The sequence below is a fragment of the Eumetopias jubatus genome, unplaced genomic scaffold, assembly GCF_037043125.1.
Source record: "Eumetopias jubatus isolate StellerSeaLion01/CBP00866 unplaced genomic scaffold, mEumJub1_p1.0 scaffold_1, whole genome shotgun sequence".
Taxonomy (NCBI): Eukaryota; Metazoa; Chordata; class Mammalia; order Carnivora; family Otariidae; genus Eumetopias; species Eumetopias jubatus.
Genome location: NW_028274807.1, coordinates 211,173,606 through 211,198,459, shown reverse-complemented (window position 1 = coordinate 211,198,459; position 24,854 = coordinate 211,173,606). Strand labels below are relative to the sequence as shown.

At 58.8% G+C, this 24,854-nt stretch overlaps 5 protein-coding genes and 2 non-coding genes across 7 annotated transcripts; 5 read left to right on the top strand and 2 right to left on the bottom strand.

The window, feature by feature from the left end:
• Nucleotides 1–683: 683 nt before the first annotated feature.
• Nucleotides 684–6,449, top strand: SHFL (shiftless antiviral inhibitor of ribosomal frameshifting). Its single transcript, XM_028088841.2, has 8 exons — nt 684–833; nt 1,291–1,414; nt 1,610–1,659; nt 3,065–3,103; nt 3,271–3,420; nt 3,843–3,946; nt 4,063–4,217; nt 4,793–6,449. The coding sequence occupies exons 1-8, from the start codon at nt 813–815 to the stop codon at nt 5,017–5,019; spliced, it is 870 nt and encodes a 289-aa protein (XP_027944642.1). The 5' UTR covers nt 684–812; the 3' UTR covers nt 5,020–6,449.
• Nucleotides 5,055–8,982, bottom strand: ANGPTL6 (angiopoietin like 6). The gene is made up of 5 exons (XM_028088840.2): nt 8,407–8,982; nt 7,534–7,711; nt 6,796–6,983; nt 6,445–6,715; nt 5,055–5,490 (listed from the first exon to the last, which is right to left on the bottom strand). Exons 1-5 carry the CDS (start codon nt 8,980–8,982, stop codon nt 5,300–5,302), a joined length of 1,404 nt encoding a protein of 467 aa, XP_027944641.1. The 3' UTR covers nt 5,055–5,299.
• A 4,555-nt stretch (nt 8,983–13,537) lies between these two features.
• PPAN (peter pan homolog) lies at nt 13,538–17,579 on the top strand. Its single transcript, XM_028088779.1, has 12 exons — nt 13,538–13,640; nt 13,741–13,911; nt 14,419–14,520; nt 14,717–14,767; nt 14,863–15,033; nt 15,885–15,961; nt 16,152–16,259; nt 16,364–16,487; nt 16,587–16,665; nt 16,769–16,898; nt 16,975–17,141; nt 17,224–17,579. The coding sequence occupies exons 1-12, from the start codon at nt 13,623–13,625 to the stop codon at nt 17,433–17,435; spliced, it is 1,410 nt and encodes a 469-aa protein (XP_027944580.1). The 5' UTR covers nt 13,538–13,622; the 3' UTR covers nt 17,436–17,579.
• On the top strand, nt 14,566–14,652 carry LOC114197808 (small nucleolar RNA SNORD105). Its single transcript, XR_003606955.1, has one exon. It is a non-coding gene; the product is annotated as a small nucleolar RNA SNORD105 (small nucleolar RNA).
• Nucleotides 16,000–16,079, top strand: LOC114197810 (small nucleolar RNA U105B). Its single transcript, XR_003606957.1, has one exon. It is a non-coding gene; the product is annotated as a small nucleolar RNA U105B (small nucleolar RNA).
• A 19-nt stretch (nt 17,580–17,598) lies between the features above and the next one.
• Nucleotides 17,599–20,599, top strand: P2RY11 (purinergic receptor P2Y11). The gene is made up of 2 exons (XM_028088777.2): nt 17,599–17,971; nt 19,239–20,599. The coding sequence occupies exons 1-2, from the start codon at nt 17,599–17,601 to the stop codon at nt 20,321–20,323; spliced, it is 1,458 nt and encodes a 485-aa protein (XP_027944578.1). The 3' UTR covers nt 20,324–20,599.
• On the bottom strand, nt 20,594–24,854 carry EIF3G (eukaryotic translation initiation factor 3 subunit G). Its single transcript, XM_028088780.1, has 11 exons — nt 24,784–24,854; nt 24,597–24,643; nt 24,020–24,103; nt 23,826–23,914; nt 23,630–23,689; nt 22,645–22,749; nt 22,362–22,551; nt 21,463–21,570; nt 21,228–21,364; nt 21,019–21,125; nt 20,594–20,722 (listed from the first exon to the last, which is right to left on the bottom strand). Exons 1-11 carry the CDS (start codon nt 24,801–24,803, stop codon nt 20,707–20,709), a joined length of 963 nt encoding a protein of 320 aa, XP_027944581.1. The 5' UTR covers nt 24,804–24,854; the 3' UTR covers nt 20,594–20,706.

Sequence of the window (24,854 nt, the reverse complement as noted above, 5' to 3'; positions counted from 1 at the left end):
TTCTCAACCTTCCGATTTACAGTGCAGATTCCCAGGAACCCCTAGACTACAGGCTGCTGCCAGACTGCTAGGGACCAGTAACTTCTATTTTTTAACAAGCATCTTCCCCTTCGCCCAACTACCTGCTCCTTTGGCTGTGGCACGCAGTAGGTTGGCCCTGTGACTACTTAGCCTACCCCATGCCAGGTGCTAGTACGTGCTCTACCCCAGGTCTCGAATCCTGGCAGACACACATAACCAAAATGTAGCCACGGTATCATCCCCATTTTACAGAGGAGTAAACTGAGGTTGAGAAAGGCGACACAGTCGCGTAAGAGACTCAGAGCGAGCAGGGGGCCCAGGTCCTAATTTGTGCCCATTTCCTGAGGGAGGGGAGGAGGGAGAGCGATGAAGTGGGGGAGCGCGAGCTGAGAGGGACACGGAGATTCGCGGCGGCCTTCCGATGCGGCCCCGCCCCCACGAGGGACGTGAAGACGCGGACCCCGCGCAGCGTGGGGACATGTGACCGACTGCAGAGGCCGCGCCGCCTCCACCGCCCGAGGTCCGCGCGCTCCGCCGCAGGGTGCAGACCCCTGGCGCCCGCCCGGCTCTGGGGCGCCAGAGCAGAGGCGGAGCCCGGGCGGAGCCAGAGCGCCCCGTCCACCCGTCACCCCCGGCAATCGAAAGCGAAAGAGGGGGCCGGGAAGGAAGGGCGGGGCCGCCGGAGGCCCCGCCCCCTGCCCTGCGCGGCTGCTGGACCCGCGGGCGCGCCCAGGTAAGGGGGCTCCGAGCGCGCAGTGCGGACCCTCGCGGGAACCTGCGCCGCCGCCACCATGTCTCAAGAAGGTGTGGAGGTAGGAGATGGCTACGGCTGGGCCGGGGGGCTCGCGAGAGGCGCCGGGGAGGGGCCGGGGGCGCGGAGGGGGCTTCGCAGTTTCTGGGGACCCCATCCGAAGCCCAGACCTTCCCCCTGGCTGGCACTCGCCCCCGCCCCCCCGAAGGAGAATGACCGCCACATCTCCCAGATTGAGATGCAGCCTCCTCGAGGAAAAGCGGGGGCTGCAGGGTCAAGGGTCAGAGGCCAGGGGTTACCGGCCGGCCTCTTCCCTTAGCCTAGGACGCTCGCCCCTGTCCGCTCCCTCCCCCAATGCCCTGTGGGGACTTTGGCTTTTTCCAGGAAATGCCGTAGAGGGATGGGGGGGAGGCCAAAACCAAGGGTCAAGTTCAGGTTGGGAGAAGGATGCCTGGAGATGGAGGAGGGGCAGTCGCTCCCCTCCTTACCCGATCGGAACCCTCCTTTGCCCACCCAAGCTGGAGAAAAGCGTCCGGCGCCTCCGGGAGAAGTTTCATGGGAAGGTATCCTCCAAGAAGGCGGGGACTCTGATGAGGAAATTTGGCAGCGACCACACGGGAGTGGGGCGCTCTATCGTGTACGGTGAGCCGGCTGGGGTCCCGGCCCTGGTAGGGGTTGAGAGCGGGAAGCGCGCAGAGGAGGTGTGGTCTGCGTTGAGGGTAGGAAGAGACGCTGAGATCATCTCCTGAGGAGGGTCTATACAGGGGCTCTGGGGGACCCTGAAACTCCCACAAGATCCTTCAAGGACCTTGTTCTTACACTTACTCTTGCCACCAGGGGTAAAGCAGCAAGATGGACAGGAACTGAGTAATGACCTGGATGCCCAGGTAAACTGCCTCCCCCCCCGCCCCCCCCCCCCCCGTCAAAGGATGGGGTAGCTGGGGAGGGGGAACAGAAGGGACCTGGCAGATCCATGATGAGCCCCTTCTATGCACCACCAATCCCCAATTCATGATCCACATTGACTTACTCACCTTTCAGTCATGTGTCCGACCAGGGAGACTGCAAACTGTAGGCACTGGTCGTTACTTGTGGGTGATATTAAGTGGGAGAGAGAGACATGAAACTAGGCAGTGAAACAAATCAGGATTAGTGTCCTTATAGAGGACCCTGAGAGGTCAGGAAAGCCTTCCTGGAAGGGGTGGTGCCGACTCTTTAAGGCTGAGAAGTAATCCAGGGAAGGGGTAGGGGGGAGGAGAGGGTTGGGAAGGGTCTTCCTGGAAGAGGGACCAGAGTGAGCAAAGGAACACGCAAACAGGCTAGGATAAACGGGAAATGGGGGAGGAGAGAGGGGGAGGGAGCTCATGTGATGAATGAATGAATGAAAGGCTTTGAGGCACAGGTACAACATGGCTACTTTACCCCTTAAATGACTTTGGTGGCCAGCGCACTATGGATTTCACCTGCCTGAAAGCAACCCCCCACCCCGTAGTTGTTAAAGAATATAAGGTATGTGTTGTATTCTTTACGTTTACACATGTAAAGGGTATGATAAATATGGGAGGGGCGCCTGGCTGGCTTAGTTGGGGGGGAGCATGCGACTCTTTCTCAGGGTCATGAGTTCAAGCCCCATATCAAGTGTGGAGCCTACTTAAAATAAAGAAAAAAATAATAGGAAAGTGAGCCCTCCCCTTGCAGTAGGGTTTCCTTGAATTTCATCCCCATACTGATCCATTGAGACAGGTCCTATTATTTATCATGTCCATTTTACACACAAGGGAACTGAGATGGAGAGTGAAGAAGCAGCTGGGGTTTCAACCGTGGTGCTGCTCTGAGATACCCCTCATTAGGGATGCAGGGGGAGTGGTTCGGATTGGAACCTGCATCTATCTGAATCCAGAGCCCAAGCACTTAGCCTAAAGCAGCATGGACTCAAAGAGGCGACCCGTCACAATGCCACCAAGTGTGTGGCATTTACCAGCAGGAAGGGAAGCATGGGGTCCAGGCCTGTTCGGCCATGCTCACTCAGGGTGATCGCAGGCAACCCCACTCCCTGCTCAGAGCCTGTTTATCTGAGCAGTGGGGATGATAGGTGTACCCCGACTCAAGACGACTGTGAGGATAACTGAGGTCATGCACCTTGCCCTCCATAAGCTGCTCCTGAGCTAGGGACTCCCTACTCATATGGGGTCAGGACCCAGCCTCCTCGTCCAGGAGCCCTGCCCCAACGAATAACGGTAAGAAGAGGTCTGAGCGGCATCCCCAGTTTCTGCCCCTGATGTCTCCACCCAGGACCCGCCAGAGGATATGAAGCAGGACCAGGACATCCAGGTGAGTCCAAGGTATGGGATAGGGGCAGGTGGAGTGAGGAGGGCATCCATGGGGGAAAGTGGAGGGCGTCCATGGATGAGCAGAGGAGACATGTATGTAGAGGGAAGAGGCTGACGTGTTTGTGTTCGTGGAGGAGGTGTGACCACCCTCTTGTCCCCATCGTGCAGGATGTGGCGACCTCCCTCCTGCCCCTGACAGAAGCCAACCTCCGCATGTTCCAACGCGCCCAGGAAGACCTCATTCCCGCCGTGGATCGGCAATTTGCTTGTTCCTCCTGTGACCATGTCTGGTGGCGGCGCGTACCCCAGAGGAAGGAGGTGATAACCTGACCCCCCCCTTCAGTATCCGCACCTCTGACCTGAGAATATCAACCCCCAAGAGCCCAACCCCTGGCCTGTAGTCTCAGAGCTCAGTCTCCATCTGGGACCCCATCCATCTGACCCTCCAGCTCCACCCTTATCCCCAGAGCCCGACCTCTGACTCCACAGTTTGACAGCTGCCCCACAAATCAAACCTGACCCCAAAACCACAATCCCAGGTCTGGATTTGGAACCCCCTGATCAGTGGTGTGCTTCTGGCAAATGCTTAGTAGCCCAGCTAGTGCAGGGAGGTGGTGCGAGAACCCCAGATTTGTAGTATTTGCCAATTTCCGGGGGGTACCTCTTCCCACTGCGGCCAGTATTCGAGCTCCTGGGGCGCCCCTCTGACAGCAAGCCTGCTCCCCACTCTACACACCCAGGTGTCCCGCTGCAGGAAATGCCGAAAGCGCTATGAGCCCGTGCCGTGTGACAAGATGTGGGGTGTGGCTGAGTTCCACTGCCCGAGGTGTCGGCACAACTTCCGGTGAGGGTGCTGACCCCTGCCCCACCCCACCCCGCCCCGCCCCGCCCTGTCCTGCCCTGGCCCCACCCTGGCCCAGGCCTTACCTTTGGACCCTCACGGCCCTGCCCGCCCCCCAGGGGCTGGGCACAGATGGGGTCCTCATCCCCCTGCTACGGGTGCGGCTTCCCTGTGTATCCAACACGGATCCTCCCTCCACGCTGGGACCGGGACACCGACCGCCGCAGCACTCACACCCACTCCTGCTCGGCTGCCGATTGCTACAACCGGCGAGGTGAGGGCCTGGCATGTCCCCCATGACCTCCCCCCAATTTGGGGCAGTCTACTTGAGCTTGACTCTTGGGACTTCCGCCTCTGGGGCCTTCTGTACCAAGGTCCCTGCCTGCTTCTCCCACATGCCTCCTAAGGCCTCGGTGCCCAGAGCCACTTAGCTCATCCCATGGCATCAGCCCCTCCTTTCGCATCTTCTATGGCCGCCCCCAGTCTCCGTGGCCTCCCAACACCAGGCCACCCAAGACCTTGCCCCTCCTAATACCCACCTAAATACCCATCAGCCATATTCTGTGGTCTTGCCCCTGAGGCTCAGTGGTTTCACCCCAATGTTCCATGGCCTCGGCCTCTGCCCCGTGGTCTCTTCTCGGTTCCTGTTTTACGTCCTGTAGTTTCAGGCGTTGCCCATGTCCCTGGGTCTGTCATGGCTTCAACACCTGTGACTTTTCATCTCTGAGTTTCCTGTAGCTCTGGCCCAGGCCCCTCCCCTCTCCAGAACACCCTGTGGCTGCAGCCCCTTTGCCCCCAGAGTCTTAGGTGGCCTCAAGCTCCGTAGCCTCAGAACCTCTCCCTCCCCAGAGCCCCACATGCCTGGGACGTCCTGTGCACACCCCAAGAGCCGAAAGCAGAACCACCTGCCCCAAGTCCTGCACCCCAGCAACCCCCACATCAGCAGTGGCTCCACTGTGGCCACCTGCCTGAGCCAGGGGGGCCTCCTGGAAGACCTGGACAACCTCATCCTGGAGGACCTAAAGGAGGAATTGGAGGAAGAGGAGGAGGAGGAGGGGGGTGGGCACAGGGAGTGACCCCTGGCAGGGGCAGAGGCAAACCAGACACGCTCTGTGGAGATTCTGTGTTGTTATAAAATATGAGCTCAAACTGCGATCTAAACGCCCTTCTGGAGCCATTTGGGTCTAAGAAACCAGCAGGGGGGGTTCCTGGGTCCCGTTTTCAGGGGAGCAGATCCACAACAGGACAGACTGTGGGAGGTGGCCCCCGCTAAGTCACAAAGCAGGTGTGGCCAGGACAACTTGGGCTCCTGCTGACAAATGTCCCCTGCGACCTGAGGGACAGATGGACGGATGGTCACAGCCTCAGGGGCCGGATCAGCATGGCGGCCTTCTTGAGAGAGTAAGCCCCGCCACGAAACTCAGCCCAGTAGACACCATCTTGGTAGCGGCTGCGGTAATGGCCACCGCGGTGCCACACGCCGTTGAGGTTCGAGTGGGCACAGGCGTGGTACCACCAGCCTCCCCGCTGGTACAAGGCACAGTTACCTGAGGGGAGAGAAAACCCATATCCTGTCACCAAAATAAAAGCCTCTACCACTACCTCACTAGTGCAAGGCTTTTGTCAGGCATCCCCTGGCCCTTCTCACTCTTACTGAATATAACCTGGATCCTCCCTCTCTCCAGAGTAAGAACCCTGGCCCCGTTTTCTTTTTTAGAGTAATAGCTTTAATTCCTTCCTTATCATCCTACCAAAGTACATCTTTCCCACCCTTTCTGAAAACCAGGAGCGCTACCTTTTTTGGGAGGGAGGGGAATGTTACCTACTTCCTTTCTAGAATAAGACGACTCCTAGGGGCACCTGGGTGGCTCAGTCGTTAAGCGTCTGCCTTTGGCTCAGGTCATGATCCCGGGGTCCTGGGATCGAGCCCCGCATCGGGCTCCGTGCTCCGCGGGAAGCCTGCTTCTCCCTCTCCCACTCCCCCTGCTTGTGTTCCCTTTCTCTGTCAAAAAATAAATAAAATCTTAAAAAAAAAAGAATAATAAGACTCCTAGTTCTCACACACTGCCTTTTACCAGAACAGGAATCTTGACCTTTTTTTTTTTTAAAGATTTTATTTATTTGAGAGAGAGAAAGAGAGAAAGCACATGGGGGGGGGCAGAGGGAGAAGCAGACTCCCTGCCAAGCAGGGAGCCCGATGCGCGACTCGATGCGGGACTCGATGCGGGACTCGATCCCGGGACTCCAGGATCATGACTTGAGCCAAAGGCAGTCGCTTAACCAACTGAGCCACCCAGGCGCCCCAGAAATCTTCACTCTTATTAGGAATCTAGGCTCTCCATCCCCTCACCAGAATAAAAGTCCTCTCCTCTCTTCTCTTGCTTACCCTGATCCTCACCAGAGGGACGTTTCACCCGGCTCCTTTTCATTCTTTTCCTTCCCTCCCTAGGAGTCCCACCTCCCCTGTCCCCACTCCCTACCAGAATAAAAGTTCTCCTTACCAGAATACGAGTCTCGGTCCCTATCCACGGTGCTGAAAGGCTTGTCATTGTGCCAGGAAAGAGAGTCTCCAGCATCTCCGTGGTACTGGCCAAGCCGAAGGCGATAGTGGTCGCTCTCAGGCTCCAAGGAGAAACCATCATAACGGGCACGTGCCCCACGCCCTCCCCAATCCTCCAGGAGCACCAGTAACTCGTGGTCCCCACGGCTGGTCAGCTGATGCACAGGTTCCAGGCCCAGCCAGTATTCCCCATCAGGCTGCCCGAAGCCCACCTGGCAGGACAGGGAAGTCAGAAGGTCAGAAGCAGGTCCCCCACCCTCTGCCCAGCCTTGCCCCACCCATCCACGCCCACCTTGTAGTGCTGCCAGGTGGTGAAGAAGTTGACAGAGCCATCTTGCCGCCTTTGGATCACAGTCCAGCCTCCACCCTCCAGCTGTTGCTCACACCACACTGACCCTATGTGCCGGCCCAGTCGCAGCTCATACACGCCGCTCTGCCTATGGCCCGCCTGGTGGGCCTCTGCACAATCCTGCCATGGACCTGTGGGTACAGAGATAGGGGGAAAGCACAGCCTGGACCAACCAACCCCTTACTCAGAAGAGTCCTGATTCTCATCTCATCCCCTCACCAGAATAGCAGTCCTGCCTCTCCCATTCCCTGACCAAAATAAGAGCCCCAATATCCACTTCCTTCCCTGAGTTAAGATTCTAGTTCATTCTTTTCTCACTACAGCAAATATGGAGCCTGGGGTACTTAAATCCTGGCTCTACAATCTCACCAGAACAGAAATCCTGAACATGATACTCTGAACTAGCTTAAATGTTCACCAATAAGCAGTCCTAAACTCCCTGGCCCCTCATCAAAGGAAAAGTACTTCCTTTCCCATTTTCATACCCCAGTAAGAATTCTGGTCTTTATAAGAATGAGAGCCATAGCTCCTTGTTCCATCACCAGGATAAAAGCATCATTTCCCCCGGTCTCCGTACCATGAGAGAAATCTGCCATTAAAATCCTGGCTATTTCCCTCTGTCCACACGCACTGGGAAGCCCCTAGCGCCTCACACCCTCAACAGCCCTGCTGTCATCCTACCTGTTGGCTTGGTGGGGACAGCAGGGTGCCCTGCAGGCATGGGGGAGGCCAAAGGCCCCTGCTGTCTCAGGGTCTGGTCCCTCTGGGGCTCTGGAGCTGGGTCTAGCCTCCTGCTGGTGTCATTAACGCCACCCACCAGACTGACAGGAACCACAGGCACCAGGGGTGGTGGCAGGATCTGGGGTGACCAAGAGACTCAGATGTGATTGCACTAGCCTTCAGCTGAAAAGACACTGGACCCCTAACTCTTCCCAACACCCAGATGGGTGGGAGATCAGGCAGGGGCATGTCCCAGCCCTATAACTGATACTCCCCAAAGCCTAACTCTAACTGCCGAGAGCAGAACTGGGCCTAAATTCCCACGCTGGTGTTCACAGCTGAACTGATCTGTGCCTCTGACGCTTCTTTTCTGTAAGGTAGGGATAATGAGAGTGCCTCCAACAATGAGTATTAGATTCTTCCCAACAGCCCTGTAAGGTGTGGGTTGTCACAGGGCAACAATCTTATTCAAAATTAGGGTCAGCCATGTTCCAGAATTAAGGATGATATGGCAGCAGTTAGAAAGAGTAACACAGGGCAGATATTTATATCGCATAACACCCCCATAACATGGGTCTTTGGTCTCTACATAATAATATGCTTGATTACAGGCTCTGCGAATGTTTATATTAAGTGGATAAGTAAAGATTTTAGGTAGCCACCAGTCGCGTTCTGACCCAAAGAGCTGTGGGAGGAGAGGTAGGAATCTGGGTTTTGGAGCTTTTCGGATTTCAAAACTGCGGATCAGAGATCGCGCGTGGGGTCGCAGGAGCCCCGTCTTACAAATGCTGCACACAGGAAGTGACTACGATTCCCGGCGAGCTTAGAGGTTACCTGCTGCTGCCCGCCCGTGCCCCCCGGGCACAGGCGCTCCAGGCGGGCGATGAGGCCACTCTGCTGGGTGACCAGCTGCGCCAGCTCCCGGAACTTGACATCCAGCTGGTGGAAGCGGGAGGCGGCTCGCTGCGCCTCCGCTGACACGTTGAGCACGCGCTCCCCAAGCAGCGCCAGCAGCGCAGCGGGCTCCGCCCCCGGGCCTGGCCCCGCCCCCGGCCCCGCCTCGTGCTGCAGCTGCGCGCGCAACTGCCCCAGGCGCGCGCTCAGGCCGCGGCTCTCTTTGCGCAGCGCGCGCACCTCTCCCGCCACGGCGCCGTCGGTCGCCGCCAGCCGCTGAAGTTCGCGCAGCAGCTCCTCGTGGCGGCCCACGCGCATGCGCAGCGCCGCCACCTCGCTGGCGTTCACGGCCTCCGCGGCCGGGCGCGCGGCAGACGGCCCGCTCCAGCACACGGCGCCCGTGAACTTCTGCTGGGGCAGCACGAAGGTGTAGGTGCAGCGAGGGGCGCCCGCCCGCGCCCACGTGGCACCCAGCAGGAGCAGCAGCTGCAGCGTGCGCAGCGGAGGCGCCGACATGGCCGACCTGCAGGCAGAGGACGAACGGGAAGGAGGGGAGCCCCGGGAGGCTAGCCTGGGCCCCCAGCTCTCAGGCTGGGCCGAACCTGCGTTGCTCCAGGTCGACACAGGCTCGGCTCCCCCCCCCCCGAGCCCCTCCGCCGCCCAATCTGGAAGTGCCCAAATGGGATCCCACCCTGGCCTATCCATTGAGTTTCAGGCGCCCTGCGGGACAGCATGTCGTGCATTGATTAAACAAACGTTCACTGAGTGCTTGTTGGGTGCCAGCCTCAGTTCTAGGGAATACAGTAGGGAACAAAACACAAAAATTCCTGCCCTGATGGGCAAAATAAAAGTAAATAAACTATAGGGATTAATAGAGTGTATTAGACGGTGCTGAGATAGCAGTAAAACAGCGGAGGGATGTGGGGACCCAGGCCCCTGCAATTTGAAAGGAGGGAAGACGTCCTGGAGGAGGTGACATTTGAACAAACACCTGAAGAAGGTGAGGGAGGAAGTCATGAGGATGTCTGAGGATGAAGAGCATCCCTGCCAGGGGGAACAGCAAATGCAAAGGCCCTGAGGCTAGACGGTTCCTGGTGTATTAAAGGTATTTCTGGGAGGCTGGAGCAGAAGCAGAGGGAGAATGGGTGGGAAGAAGTGAGGTGGGGTGAGAGGTAAGTCTCACTAACTCAGTCTAGTAGCAGACACCCCATCTCCCACGTCCTCAGACCAAAACCCCAGAATCATCCCTGTCTCTTTTCACAGCAGAGCCAACCTATCAGCCAGGCCTGTCAGCCCTTCTGTTTAGACCCTGAATTTCTCCATATCCCTCACAGTCATCATCCACCAACATGATCCCAGCTCAAGACACCATCTGGATTTCCTTACAGCAGCTGCCCCCCAGGCCTCCAGTTGTCCGTCATCAACCTCTGGTCTGTTTATCCCACAGCTGCCAGAGTCAAGCCATGTCTCTCCCCTTCCTAGAACCCCTCATGGCCCCCAGCTCACTCAGAGCAAAACCCCAAGTTTTCCTGTGCCCCACAAGGCCCTGCACCCTCTTCCCGTCCCCTCCCTGCCTTCTTCTCCCTCCCGCTCACTCATTCTGTCCCAGGCACACTGACCTCCTTGCTGCTCCTCAAACACCAGGGACCGTCCTGCCTCAGGTCCTTTGCACTTGCTGTTTCCTCACCCGAGAACATTCTTCCCAGATTTTTAACGTGGCTCCCCCTCTCTCCTTATTCAGGTCTTAGCTCACATGTCCCCTCTTCAGAAGCCCTCCCTGACAACCCCATTTAGTGTTGCTCCTCCTGGGCACTCCCTATCACAATCCAAACTTTTTCATTTTAGCATTTGTCACTCTGAAATTGCCTCATTTGTTTGCCATTGTTTATTATCTGAATTCCTCCACCAAAACATCAGTTTTTCAGAGACTGAGTCTGGGTTTTGTTCAGTGCCTGGTGCCACTCACACACCCCTCAACACCTACATGCCCCAGGTCGGCTACACCCTCCCAAGTGTTCTCAGCTCACATAGGTGAGCTCCTACAAGAATCTTCACTTGAGGGCATGTACTGAGGCCACCTACCCCTGGCCCCCATTGCCTTCATTCTTGGGGTTTGTCCACCTGCAGCCTCTCAGGCAAAGACATACATGCCTCTCACATGCACTTGCCCACACTCAGAACAGGTCTCACGTGTCCACACATCACCCCCATAGGCCCCAAGTTCCACTATGTCCAAAGCCAGACATCCTGGGTGGCCACACAGGGGTACCCCGGGGTCTTCCTTGTCACACACATTGCCTGTTCACACATTCAGCAAGCACTCCTTTAGTGCCTGTTGTGTGCCGAGAGCTGTTCCAGGCAATGGGGACACAGCCATGACTGACACAGACAAAAAAATCCCTGCCCTCATGGAGCCAACATTCAGGTGGGGAAAGCAGCTGGTGGGTAGTTCAGAGGGTGATAAGTGTTTAGGAGAACACTCAAGTGAGGAAGGGGGTGGGAGTCGGGATGAGGGGCCATTTTAAACAGACGGGTCAGGACTTACTAAGAAGATGACACTTGAGCAAAGACTTGAAGAAAGAGAGAAGGGTAAGAGCATTCCAGGCAGAGGGAACAGCAAATGCAAAGGCCCTGAGCTAGGACCTTGCTTGATGTGCCCAAGGAACACCAGGGAGGCCTGTAAGACTAGAACAGAGTGAGCAAGGGGGAGAGCAGGAGGAGGTGAGGGCGAGGAGGGAACAGAGCAAAATGGGCAGGGCTTCGTGGGCCTCAAGAGGACCTGGGTTTTACCCTGAATGAGGTGGGAACCCCAGAGGAGTCTGAGCTGGAGAAAGGCATGAGCACTCTCATACTCCCACACCAAGCAGGAGCTCTCCTTGCCCCCTCCTTGAAGACACTAGGCCCCCCACAACAGGGATGGACCACACCCCTTGGAGCCACATTGTATATGTGCAACATCCCCTGCCTTCCAGGATCTCAACCTGGGGTAAGAAGGAGGCCTGGGGAAGCCCAGGTCTCCAAACAGACAAAATCAGCCTCCCCCTGCCCTCCTGCCCTCCTGCCCGCTCACCTCTCAGGACCAAGACCCTGAGTCTGGCAAGGCTCGAAGCAGGCACAAGAAGTCCCAGGAAGAGCTTAGGGTCCAGCAGAAGCTTCTAAGTGAGTATGGGGAGAGGCCAGGGGGAGAGCCGGAGGGAGGAGGCTTGGTAACCACCCCTGTGCCCCCAGAGCCTGGGACTAGAGCTGTGTGCTGAGTCCAGGAGCTCCAACTGTAAATATTTAGCATTTCCCGCATGAGAACTGAGACAGAATTGCCAGATCCCCCTGCCCAGGCCACTAGAGCCTGATAACACAGGTCAGCGCTCCGGACGTTCCCCCCACAGCAGAGCACAGAGCGTGGGAGGCTGCAGGCCCCGAGAGACTAGTCTGTGTGTGTGTCTGCGGATTTGCCTGGCACCGGCACATATAAAGACACAACTGGAAACACAGCACAGATTCCGGCAGCAAATGTGTGTTCAAAATATGGCTACACACACACACACAACCGCGACTTAAAGGAAAATACCCTGTGGGTGGAGTACATCTGTTCTGCGTGTCAGACACATACACACCCAGGCACACGGGGTCTTACACTGGCAAGCACAGAGGTGCTAACTAGGTGTACAGTGAGCCCCTGGCACCCGCCCACCTGCCCACCACAGTGCACATGTTCCCATTTGTCTCCAACACACAGCGTCACATCCTCAGGCCAAATCATGCAGGGACAAAAACAGGCGGAAGTAACCATGCAGTCATTTCTCAGAGGTACAAAGAGACTCACGCAGAGGCCCCCAGAGCCTGGACTAGGGTCTCCCACCTGCATAAAGGCCTCACCGACCTGCAGACACACTCTCAGGGAGCAGTCTCCTTCACCCAGTTCCTACCGTAACCCGAGTGGACTCCCGGGCTGAAAGAGGAAATGGTCGTCCCAGATCTGAGAGAGGCTGCCAGGCTGGGCTCCAGGCCTGGGCTTGGTCCCCCCCGCCCCGACACTGGGCCCCTTGGCCCCCCACCCGCAGCCCCCTCCAGCTTCTTCCATTGGCAGCAGAGAAGAAACCTCATAAGTCATAGAGAGGGACTGACAGAAGGGGGAGAGAGTCCAAGACACAGAGGAGGGGAGAGTCATGGGGGAGATGGACAGAGACAGGGGGAGTCAGGAAAAGGGATGAGAAGAGAGAAATGGGGACAGAGACAGAGACAGGAGAGATCAAAACTTGAAGGCGATGAGAGACCATTGATGGCAGAGACAAAGCTGGGGCAGAGGGAGACAGAGATAGGAAGAAGACAGGGATGGGGAGGGAAAGACAGAGGGGGGGAAGAGGGGAAAGAATTGGGGAGGAGAACCAAGACAGGGGAAACAAATGGGGGAGGGGAGACAGCTGAGGGAGGGGAAGCATATGGGGGAAGGAAGCCAATGGGACAGGGAGAGAGATGTCGGGGGCGTCCCTTTCCCCCACCCCAAGGTTCTGGGGAAGAAGCCAGAGGCCTGAGGCCAAGACTGGGGCTTTGAGCGGAAACCGGGAGGAGGTGAGTTATTCACAAAGCGCCCGCCTTGCCCTAAGTTTCCAGAAGGTGATGTGGACTTTCCATCTCTCAGCTGCAGACAGGGCCTCCGGGGCAGACAGCTGGCCCTCAGGAGCTGGGGGCCCACATACCTAACTGCCACGCTCTACCCATTTCTCTGGTTGTTCCCCAAGGGCCTGGTGCTGGTGTCCCGAGCATTGTGCATACATCATCTTTTTTAATTCGCGGGTCAGAGAAATGATCACCATCCTCACTTTAGGATACCTGTGGGAGCCTTGGGGTGGATAAAGTGGCTCTCAAATTCGCTAAGCTGGGTAAATAGGCCGAGGTAGGATTCGAACCCACGGTTCATTTCTCCGAAGCCCGAGCTGCCTCCCTGAGACGCTAGCCCCGCCCGGTTTCCGTAGAAACAAGCACCCGGTGTCTCCATAGCAACCCCTCCGTGGATTCCGCCTGCCTCTACCTGGTGCGCATGCCCGTCTGGTGACGTCACCGCGGGTGCCGCCTCACGTGGTCACCTCGCCGGCGCCGGAACTAAGCGGTGCCGCGACGGAAGCACAAGGCAGAAGGGTCCCGCTGGAGCAGTCGGCGGCATGGGGCAATCTGGGCGGGTGAGGCGCGGTGTCGCGGGGAGGGGTTGGGGGGGCGGGCGGGGGTGGTGGGGTCTGCCCGGCGGCCGTGGCGTTGACCGCTCGCCTTTCGCCCCCGCAGTCCCGGCACCAGAAGCGTGCGCGCGCCCAGGCGCAGCTGCGCAACCTCGAGGCCTACGCCGCGCAGCCGCACTCCTTCGTGTTCGCGCGGGGTCGCGCGGGTCGCGGCGTCCGGCAGCTCAGCCTGGACTTGCGTCGGGTCATGGAGCCCCTGACCGCCACCCGCCTGCAGGTCTGCATCACCCAGCCCGCCTCCCATCAGCCATGGGTCCTGTCCTCGCGGCTGCGGAGGTGGCTTCAACCGCGGAACCGCGCGTGGCTCGGCTGGAGAAAGGGACCTTTATGGGGAGCATCGTCCCTGCCTCTCAGGGATTTGTGGGGCAGCAGTGAGGGCTCGCGGATGAACGCAGTCAGCTGGGGGCTTGGCTGGATGCCTGAGGCTGGTGGTTAAGGGACTCGGGTTAGCAAAGCTAGGGTGGAAACTAGGCCTCTCTCAAAGGCCTGAAGGGAGAAAGTTAACGTCGCAGGACCCAGTTGGCTCCTCCGCAGATTGGGCGATGCACAGTAAACAAGGGACAAATTCAAGTCTGATTAGTTCTAGAGGTCAAGCGCCTTCCACTCCCCTCTCTCCTCTTTTTCGGGAAAATTAAATGCAAGAAAGCACATAACAGCTTAGGTTACAGTCTTTGCTCAAGAAGAGATATTTATGATCCTTCCATTTTGTTCTTGCAATTCTCAGATTCGAAAGAAAAACACCCTGAAGGATTGTGTGGCAGTGGCTGGGCCCCTTGGGGTCACACACTTCCTGATCTTGAGTAAAACCGAGACTAACATATACTTTGTGAGTTAATACGCACAGCCCTCTTCTGCTCCCTGCCCTGTTCCTCCGCCCACTCTCATGATGAACCCATATGCCTCTGAGTTGCCATGATTCTGGCTTCAAAGTAAACGCTCTGAAGAGTTGGAGCAGAGGTTCTCACTCCCTGCTCCCTAACTGGATGCCCGCCTCAACTCTCACCAATCCTTTTTTCTTGTAGAAGCTGATGCGCCTCCCAGGAGGCCCCACCTTGACCTTCCGGATCGACAAGGTAAGGATTGGAGGTGATAGGAGGGCCATGTTGTGTAGAGGATGGGTTGGGGGTGGTGCCAGCCACGTGTGGCACACACTCATCCTGTTCTGCAGTACACGTTAGTGCGTGATGTCATCTCCTCCCTGCGCCGACACCGCATGCACGAGCAGCAGTTTGCCCACCCACCCCTCCTGGTGCTGAACAGTTTCGGACCCCATGGCATGCACGTGAAGCTCATGGCCACCATGTTCCAGAACCTGTTCCCCTCTATCAATGTGCACAAGGTGAGCTGAGCCTGGTGTGATGGCAGATGATGGGGGGGATGGGGCGGACAGTTCAGTAGGTAGCACACATGGGTCCCTGGGTTGTTTGCTCGGTCTTCACCTCCCAGCACTGAGGCTGAGCACTGCAGCTCCTGAGCGCCAATCTCACTCGTGTGTCTGTGACACTGGGGTAAGAGGCTCCGTTATGAGCTGCCTTATTCTCTGGAAGATGAAAAGGACGCTGATGGTTCTTTATTTCTGGAGTGTGCATTGAGTGTTGGTCTAAGCAGCATGGTAGGTGTTGTGAGTCCCATTTTACAGATGAACAGGTCAAGAGAGGTGAAGTCTAGTCTGAGGTTAGATACAGGGAGTAGAGTGAAACGCCCCCTTTTTTTTTTTGAGATTTATTTATTTATTAGAGAGTAGGGGCAGAGGAAGAGGGAGAAGCAGACTCCCCGCTGAGCCAGGAGCCCAATGTGGGGCTCGATCGCAGGACCCTGAGATCATGACCTGAGCCAAAGACAGACGCTTAACTGACTGAGCCACCCGGTGCCCCAGGACTGGATTTTTTAACTTGTCTGGTTCCAGAGCCCCAGCTCCTAATCCCTGGCACCAGCAGGTCTCAAATTAGGCTGTTAGATCATCAGGGGTTCCGGTGTGATAGCTTAAGTGGGCCTCAGAACCAGGATTTCAGGCCAGCACCCCAGCCAGTCCATCAGGCCCCACAGCTGCTAGCACTGCTAGGAGCACCCCATACCCCTTTGCCGGAGATTTCTGGAGCATGGCCGTGGCCTGGGCTTGGTGTGGTTTCAGCACACAGGGAATCTGTGGGTGGTTCACATGGTTCAGTGCCCCCCGCCTCTCCCTCCCAGGTCAACCTAAACACCATCAAGCGCTGCCTTCTCATCAATTACAATCCGGACTCCCAGGAGCTAGATTTCCGTCATTAGTGAGTACTGGGCCTTGGGGGTGGGGGAGGGCAGGCTTTCACGTGCGGCTGATGACAGTGCTCCAGCTGAGGCTCTGTGATTGCTCATTCTCAAAGTAAACGCTCTGACGCACTGTGGAAAGGGTAGGCGGGTAGACCTGACCTCCAATCTCGACTCCTAAAGCCCCTTCTCACATCCTGGCTCCTGCAGTAGTATCAAAGTCGTTCCTGTGGGCGCAAGTCGTGGGATGAAGAAGCTTCTACAGGAAAAGTTCCCCAACATGAGCCGTCTGCAGGACATCAGTGAGCTGTTGGCCACGTGAGGAGGGCACTGGGTGGGAGATCACTGCAGTCCTGGGGGCCCCGGAGCTGTTTCAGGAGCCTGCGATCCCCTGCTCACCTTGGTGTGTGCCCTCTGCACAGGGGCGCTGGGCTGTCCGAGAGCGAGGCGGAGCCGGATGGCGAGCACAACATTACAGAGCTGCCCCAGGCTGTGGCAGGCCGCGGCAACATGCGGGCCCAGCAGAGCGCCGTGAGGCTCACTGAGGTGAGGCCCAGCCCCAGGGCAGGCCCAGTGGCAGAGGTGACTTCCTCTGGCAGCCCCCAGCCCTGATGAAGAACTGACTCTTCCCCCTTATCTCTCCAGATTGGGCCTCGGCTGACGCTGCAGCTTATCAAAATCCAGGAGGGTGTGGGGGAGGGGAACGTGCTGTTCCACAGTTTCGGTGAGAACGGGGCTGGCGAGCCATGGGGCTGGGAGTCCAAGGCCTTCAGAGGTGGGTCTTAGGAACCCACTTGGATCGTGGTGACCTGTCTCTTCCTGCTCAGTGCACAAGACAGAGGAGGAGCTGCAGGCCATCCTGGCAGCCAAGGAGGAGAAGCTGCGGCTCAAGGCCCAGAGGCAGGCCCGGCAGGCCCAGGATGTCCAGCGCAAGCGGGAGCAGCGGGAGGTCCACAAGTGTGTGGTAGTGGGCTGTGCTGATGGGGCAGGGTCCCGGGTGCAGGCTCCCACCCTCACTGCCACCCCTTTCCAGGAAGAAGAGCCTGGCAGGCATGAAGCGGGCCCGGGCAGGGGCCGATGGGGATAGCGATGCTGAGGACCCCGGTGTCCCCCCAGAGACGGAGGGGGCTGGCCAGCGGGAGGACGACGACGACGAAGCCGAGTATTTCCGCCAGGCAGTGGGAGAGGAGCCCGATGAGGGTACGTGGCAGGGGTTGGTGAAGCTGGACACCTCGCGCTTGTCCCTGTGCCTTGGTGGCCTGGACACTGTCTCTCTCCACAGACATGTTCCCGAAGGCAGCCAAACGAAGACGGCCTGCTGGGCCTGTAAGCAAGAAGCAGCAAGGAAGGGAGCAGAGGCCCGGTCAAGGCACCGACTACCGGCCTTCAAAGGCCAAGGGCAGGCCGCAGCAGGGCCAGGCCAAGCTGGGACGCAGAGGAGCTGCCTGGGACCGCAGGCGAGGCCAAGCACGGCCACCTAGGAAAGCGGTGTGAGGCCAAGCCAGAGCACCAGATGGGATGCCCCAAATTGGGGCCCACAAAACTTTACCTGGACCTCCAGGTGCAACCCTGGGTTTCCTTTCATAAAGGAGCCATTTTCCCAATTTTCCACTGTGGTAAATAACTGATTTCCCATAAGTCTGAGTCTGCATTTGTAATGGGCAGATGTGGAGTTCTCTGTATAAAGCCCAGAGAGGCTCGGGGCCAGGAGTGTCTGGGAATTAGTCTCTGGGCGTGCGGGGCCCCTCCCTGCCACCCTCCACGGCCCCCAGCAACCCCCAGGCTTACTTGCAAGCCTGTAACTGGTCCGCTGTGGAAGACAGGGTGTGAAGAGGAAGGAAACCAGGGGGTGGTGGAAGCGGGACTGGTACTGGCTGTGGGTGGAGCTCCTGGTGCTGAGGGGAGGAGGGTGGAGCTGCGGGAAGGGAGGGGCCAGCCACCACGCTGGCAGCTCGGGGCCTGGGGACTAGCCCAGCGTGGGCAGCAGACCCAGAAGCAGGGCATGCGGGCCATGGCCGCCGCCACCTCAGGTGAGGAGCAGATGCTGCTGGATCGGTTGAGCTAGAGGTCCTGGGGCCTGGCCCCTACAGCTCAGCCCAGGACTCAGGGTGGGGCGGCTGGTTCCTAGGAGGTGGAGGGGAGTGAGTTAATCACGTCTGGACAGAGACTTCCTCCCAGAGCAGAGATGGGATGGGGAGGCAGAAGTGTGGCTGGGCAAGCAGCCTGGGGCGGGGGAGGGGTGCGTGCATCTTGCCCGGAGCCTGCTGGACAGACCAGACCAGGCTGTTTACACGCAGTTGAGGTGGAGTTAGTACATGGAAGAGAATCCGTTCTGGCTCTCTGCTTTCCTCCCCACTGCTGAGTCCCAGGCCTTGTTCTGGGCCCTGGGAAGCCAGCAGCAGGGCACTCCCTGCCCTCAGATGTTCTCCTGGGGGTTTTCCTTAACAGCGGTCAGATGGAAGTATGGGCTTTGCAGAAATCGGAGGCAACAGGGTGCAGTCACAACGTTAGAGGGGTCGGAAAGGGCCTCTTGGGGCTAAACACCAGGAGATGAGTGGGGGCTGGTGACTCAGGCAGAGAGAATCCATGCAAAGGCCCTGAGGTGGAATGTGCCTTAAGAGCTAGAAAGCCATTGTGGGAAGAACTGTTGGGAGTGAGTCACCGAGAGCCCGAGGTGAGCGCAAGTGGGTGAAAGGGAGCAGTGGTCGCTCCTGGGCCCCTCGGTGGGAGAAGTGAGGACTGCCTTTTCCTGCCAGTGAGGAGGGAGCCATGAGGATGCTGAGCAGAGGAAGGTGACCTCAGGTGTCCACAGGCACCCTCCGGGAGGCTGTGGGAAGAACAGGTAGGGATGAGGTCAGGAACTGGAAGGCTGTGCCAGATTCTGAAGTTGGTGGCAGTGAGACTCACTGATCCATCCAGTGTTGGAGGAGGGCTGCCGAGGGGTTGGGGCCCCCCGGACTCCCTCCCCCTCCCCCTCCCCCAACCACCCCTGCCTGGCGGTTCCAGGTTATCATCACTGCTGGTTCACATGTGTTGTGAAGGCAGTAACCCCCCACTTCCTGAGGGTTCAGGGCCCACAGCACACTTAGTCACCATCACATGAAAGGACTCTGGGCTTCTGACCTTTCTGGGCCGATTTCCTCTGTAAAGAGTGTGGCTGGTGCCGGCTCCCAGGCATGCCAAGGACGGAGAAAGTGTGCCCCCAGAGGGCTTCTGTAACCAGGCGCAGGGCAGAGGCTCGGCGGGCAGAGCCGTGACGAGGGACAGTTCTCACTTGGTGACCCCATCTGCCCACAGGTGCTCTGTCTTGCCCAACCAACTTCTCGGCAGCCATTGACCGCATCCTCAGTGGCTTCCAGGAAGGCTTTCTGTGGCCCCTGCTGGTGGTGGAGTTCCTGGTGGCTGTGGCCAGCAACGGCCTGGCCCTCTACCGCTTTAGCACGCGGGAGCAGCGCCCGTGGCACCCAGCTGTGGTGTTCTCGGCCCAGCTGGCCCTCAGCGACCTGCTCTATGCCCTGACGCTGCTCCCACTGGCCGCCTACTTCTACCCGCCCAAACACTGGCAGTACGGGGAGCTGGCCTGCTGCCTGGAGCGCTTCCTCTTCACCTGCAACCTGCTGGGCAGCGTCTTCTTCCTCACCTGCATCAGCCTAAACCGCTACCTGGGCATCGTCCACCCCTTCTTCACCCGCAGCAGCTTGCGGCCCAAGCACGCCTGGGCCATCAGCGCCGCCGGCTGGGCCCTTGCAGCCCTGCTGGCCGCGCCGACGCTCAGCTTCTCCCGCCTGAGGCGGCCGCCGGAGCAAGGCAACTGCACAGTGGCCAGCCCCGAGGCCTGCACCAGGTGCCTGGGGACAGCGGGTGATAGCCGCCTTGAGGCCTACAGAGCCTACAGCTTGGTGCTGGCAGCCCTGGGCTGCGGCCTGCCCCTGCTGCTCACCCTGGTGGCCTACGGTGCCCTCGGGCGGGCCGTACTGCACAGCCACGGCATGACGGCAGCTGAGAAGCTGCGTGTGGCAGTGCTGGTGGCCAGTGGCCTGGCCCTCTACGCCAGTTCCTACGTGCCCTACCACATCACACAGGTGCTCAACGTGTATGCCCGGCAGCGCTGGAGGGCCCGCTGCCCGGGCTTTGCCAACGAGACCGAGGCCACGGCAGCACTGGACCAGAGGACCTACGTGAGCCACCAGGTCATGCGGGGCCTCATGCCTGTGGCCATCTGCATCCACCCACTGCTCTACATGGCTGTGACACCCAGCCTGGGATGCTGCCGCCAGAGCTGCCTCAGCTGCAGGGGGAGCCACACCCTGGAGGGCACTGGGAGCTCTGGCCAAGTCCTGCCCCTCAATGTCACAGCCACTCCCCAAACCTTGGGGCCCTAGCTCCCTGAGCCCACGACCTGACCTAGTTTGAGCCGCCACCTCCTCACGAGGCACTGAGACCAGCCGCAGAATGGGGGCTGCGAGCCCGGGAGACCCCTGGCCCTGGGCCACCAACAGGCCCCGAACCACCGCTTCTTCCCCTAGGGAAAGACCCACTGGGGGACCGGCGAGTGCCCAAGCCATAGTGGCAGGAATTTCTGCCTACAGCACTGATCCTGGGGAGGACTGGCCCTGCTAGCCACAGAGCAGGTGAATAAACGAGACAGCCTGTAACAACTGGAGCCTTTTTATTGCTGAGAACCCCCGGCTCTCGGGGGCTACCTTCTATGGCCATGAGGTCCTGGGGCCGGGGCCGAGCAGCTGCAGCAAAGGTGACAACTGGCTTAGTTGGTTGATGGCCTAGAGAGAGACAGACAGGTGATGAAGATAGCCAAGTGTGAGGGCTCCAGGCCCCGAAGGGAATTCCGAGACCCCGTGCCACCTACAACTGGGGCCTCCGTGATGGGTGGGGGAGGGGCAGGCAGGGCAGAGAGAGCCAGAGGAGCAGTGAGCCCCTCCTCAAGAAGGAAAAAAACAGTAAATAACCTGTACCTCAGAACAGGCTTGGGGACTATTAAACCCACGTGGGGCCCAGAGTCAACCCGAGTGGTGGCTGTGAAAGGGGTGGGGAGGCAAGGGTGTGGCAGAGGTCTTACTTGGCCCACTCAACGTTGAGGATGAGGTGGTCGTATCCAAAGCCGGACACCCCAGCAATGGCTCGTGCAGCATCCTCACGGCGGTGGAAGCTGATGAAGGCAAAGCCCTGGGGGGGTGGGGGGGGTCGAGTCAGGGGCCCTCAGGGCACAACCAGGACAGGTGACCCCTTCCTCGACCCCTTCCTCGACCCCCATGACCCCCAGCCCACCTTGGACTGGCCAGTGGTCTTGTCCTTTGCCAAGTAGATGCGAGAGATGGAGCCAAAAGGCCGGAAGAGCTCCTGTAGGTCAGTCTCACGAGTGTCCTCTGACAGGTTGGTGACACGGATAGTGGCATTGTCATCGGCTAGACAGGCAAGGAGCAGCAACTTGTAGAGAACGGCCCTAACCAGGCCCTGAAGGAAGGATAATCATGGGACCGAGGAGTGCCTGCCCGCCACTCACCTCTGCGGTTGGGCTGCATGGACTCCCCACGGCGGCTGGCCCCATCGCGCAGGCTTGGCGGCACATACTTCCCCGTCTTGTTCTGCGCGGCCTGCACCGGCTCCAGCTCTGGAGACCAAAGCAGTTGGGTCAGGCCTCACCCTGGCACAGACGAGGAACAGATCCCACCCTCCCCCACCCCTGCCCCCGGGATGCTGGCAGCTCCAGCGCTGAGCCAGCGCAGGCACCATCTACCAAGCCACAGGCCTCTGGCGGTTCTGAGGCCCATTGGCTGCAGTGACATAAAAGTCACATCCAGGAAGTCAGAGCAAGAACCCACGGGTTGGTGCAATCCAAGGGGACACAGGGCTGAGGTCTAGAAGAACGCTCAGCTTCCCAACACAGGAACATGGCAGGGACAGGTGTGCTGCGCGCCAAGTCACAGGCGTAGAACTGTCCAGACTCAACCCGCTATCAGCAAATCACACCAAAGGACGTGGACTGCGGTCACGCGTTGAGTCTGTACACGTGCACACACATACCCCCCCCACAGGGCCGTGGGCACATCCGTGGCAGACATGACATGACACGCTCAAATCTGGTCACAGAGTCTGCAGCAGAATCACAGCTTAGCAAGTCTCACGTTCACGCGGTGTAGACACACAGGCTTGCAAAGTCCGCCAGCCCCCAACAAGGAACAATGGGCGACGTTACCGGCAGTCATAGCACCAACCCGGCCGGTCTCACGCTCTCACACAAACCAGGCCACAGCCACAGCCTTGCAGGACTGGTGCCGACATGAGAGATGACAACTTCCTGACGGGGATAGCCCCAGTCGCAGCAGGCGAACACCAAGGTCTCTCCCAGAGGTGCACACAGCCCTCCCATGGCCTGCCAAGCCACATCCCAGGCCCGGGCACCTCCAGGCAGCTTCTCCTTCTCGCCAGTGGACAGGCCCAACTGCTCAGCCAACTCCTTCTGCATGGGACCCAGCGTGTCCTTGTAGGGGCAGCGGGTAGTCCAGTGGTCGCCCTTGCAGATGCGGCAGGACACGATCTTCTGCCCCTTGAGCTTGTTCATCGGGTCCTCCTCTTCCTGGCAGTTCAGATCCTGGGTGGACGGTCAGCGGAAGCTCAGAGCGAGGTTGCCACACCCTGGCCACCACCATCATGGCCACCGGGCCTGCCCTGTTGCCCCACTCACCTCTTTGCTAGTGATGAACGTCATGGACACATCGTCGCTGACCGTGGTGGTGGCCACATTGGGCCCTGGTGGGTCAAACTCTGAGTTCCCAAACTTCTTCCAGTTCTGGGCTCAGGGCAGGATGGGGGACAGGTAAGGGCAAGTGGGACCCCCTCCATTGGCACCGCAGACCTACAGTAGCCCCCTTCAGGGTGCCTGGGCCTTGAACCATATTCTTCACCCTCCCGAAAAGCCCCCCATAGCAGTGACAATGACAGTTCCTGTTCCCTAGTGGGTCCCACTCCTAGCATGTGCCAGCTCCTAGCTTCATGCTGGCTTAGGAAGCGGAGATGGCTCTTGGCTCCAAGTTCCAAAAGAGAGAACGAAGGCCCAGGGAGAAAGCCCCACAGTTAATCATTCCTGGGGGACCCATGAAAGCAGCTGGGCCAGCTCCCACAAGTAAGTGATGCCCAGGGGTGCACAGAGGTCACCCAGACTGTGAGGGCCTTGAGCTAGTTAAACAACCTAGGCCTCAGCTTCCTCCCCTATAAAATGGGGGCCACAAATGCTCCCCATCTCCCAGGATAGCTAAGAGGGATCAGATAAGAGAACACTTCCTGCAAAGCACTTGGCATTGGGGTCTGGCACAGAGGAAGTGCACAGAAAATTGTGCCAAATGCATTTACGGCTATCGCTTCTTCCTAAGCACAGCCCAGTTAAATGGGAGCTGCTATGACCACCTGAGGGGAGGAGGGCTTGGCTCTGTTCCTCCTGGTAAACAAGCTGAAAGGAGTTAAGAATCTAAGCCCACCTAGATTCTGCAGCCTGGACTTTTCAGGATCCCCAACAGAGCACAAAAACCCTTCGACCTAAGCTGTGCTCCCAACACAATAGGGACAAAGACTTAAACACCGCTTCTAAAAATAAAGGTATCAGAAAAAAAGGATTCCTAATTCCTCTGGTCAGCCCTGGGAGAGCCCCCAAGACAAGGGGAGAAGGGTCTCACCTTCCTCCTTGCGACAGCCTTTGAGGCCTTCCGCGTCTCAATTCTGAAGGTGCGGACAATCTGTGGATGGGAGGGGAGAGGCTGGGCCTTCCTGTATCTCAAGGCTCTTGGGGCCAACCAACCAACCCACATGCCATCCCCTCCCAGCCGAAGTGCCCCCAAGCACAAGGGCACCCACCTCCTCCCCCAGCCTCACCTTGAACTTCTTGCCATCCTCATCTATCTTGTACTCTGTCACGGTCTTGATGTTTCCATTGATGACCTCCTTGGGAGGCGGCAGTGGAGCTGGGAGAGAGAAGAGGTGACGGAACTGAGCCCTGGGTAACGGGGACCAGGCGGGAATGCCGCTGGGGAGAGGCAGCCCCGAATGGAGCAGAGGTCGTCACTCACCTCCCGGCAGTAACTCAGGTTCTGGGCTGGTGTCGCCAGTGGCCAGAGGGATCCCCTTGAGGAGCTCGCTGGTGACACATTTGTCTACGAGAGAGAGTTGGGGGAGGAAGGGTGAGCTGGAGGAGCGGGAGCTCCCAAGCTAAAATGAAGGGACCTTTGGGATGATGCCCACACCAGCGGCCGAGGGAGGCGGGACCAAGGGCGGGGGACTGGCGAAGAAGTGCCCTGGGATAGCCGTGCCAGAACGCCGAGCTGTAGTAACCTCGAGCAGTGCCAAGGATGAAAGCAATGGGCGGCCCATAAAGATACCCGGCGCCAGTATAAAGGCAGGAGGCAGGCTGTTACAACTTCCTCCCCGGAGCAGCTGTGAGGACTGGGCGGTGGCATGGGAGGAGGAGGGACTGGCCAGCGGAGATCTGGAACTGGCGATAGGCTGGCGCGGAGGGAGGATGGCGCCGGGCAGAGGGTGGCCGTGAAGGGGGATGCGGGGTCGGACGGCGGTGTCAGGGTTGGAGCAGGCGGCAGTGACGGGCCTGGGGACTGGCCGCGGTGACCTGGGACGACCCGGTATGCTCACCGTCCTCGCCCTCCTCCTCCACCTGGTCGGCCCAGCTGGGCTTCGAACTGCAAAGACAAGTTTGTAGAGGGGCAGGCTCGATCAGCGAGGCCAAGCCCCCGCCGCCCCGACGCACCCAGGCCCCATAATACTCCCCCAAGGACCCCCAGACCGCCTCCCAGGGATCGCTCCGCGACCCCCGACTCACTCAAAATCTCCAGTCGGCATTTCCAACCCTTCTCCACGCAGCACAAGCCCGGGCCAGAGACCGGAAGTGAG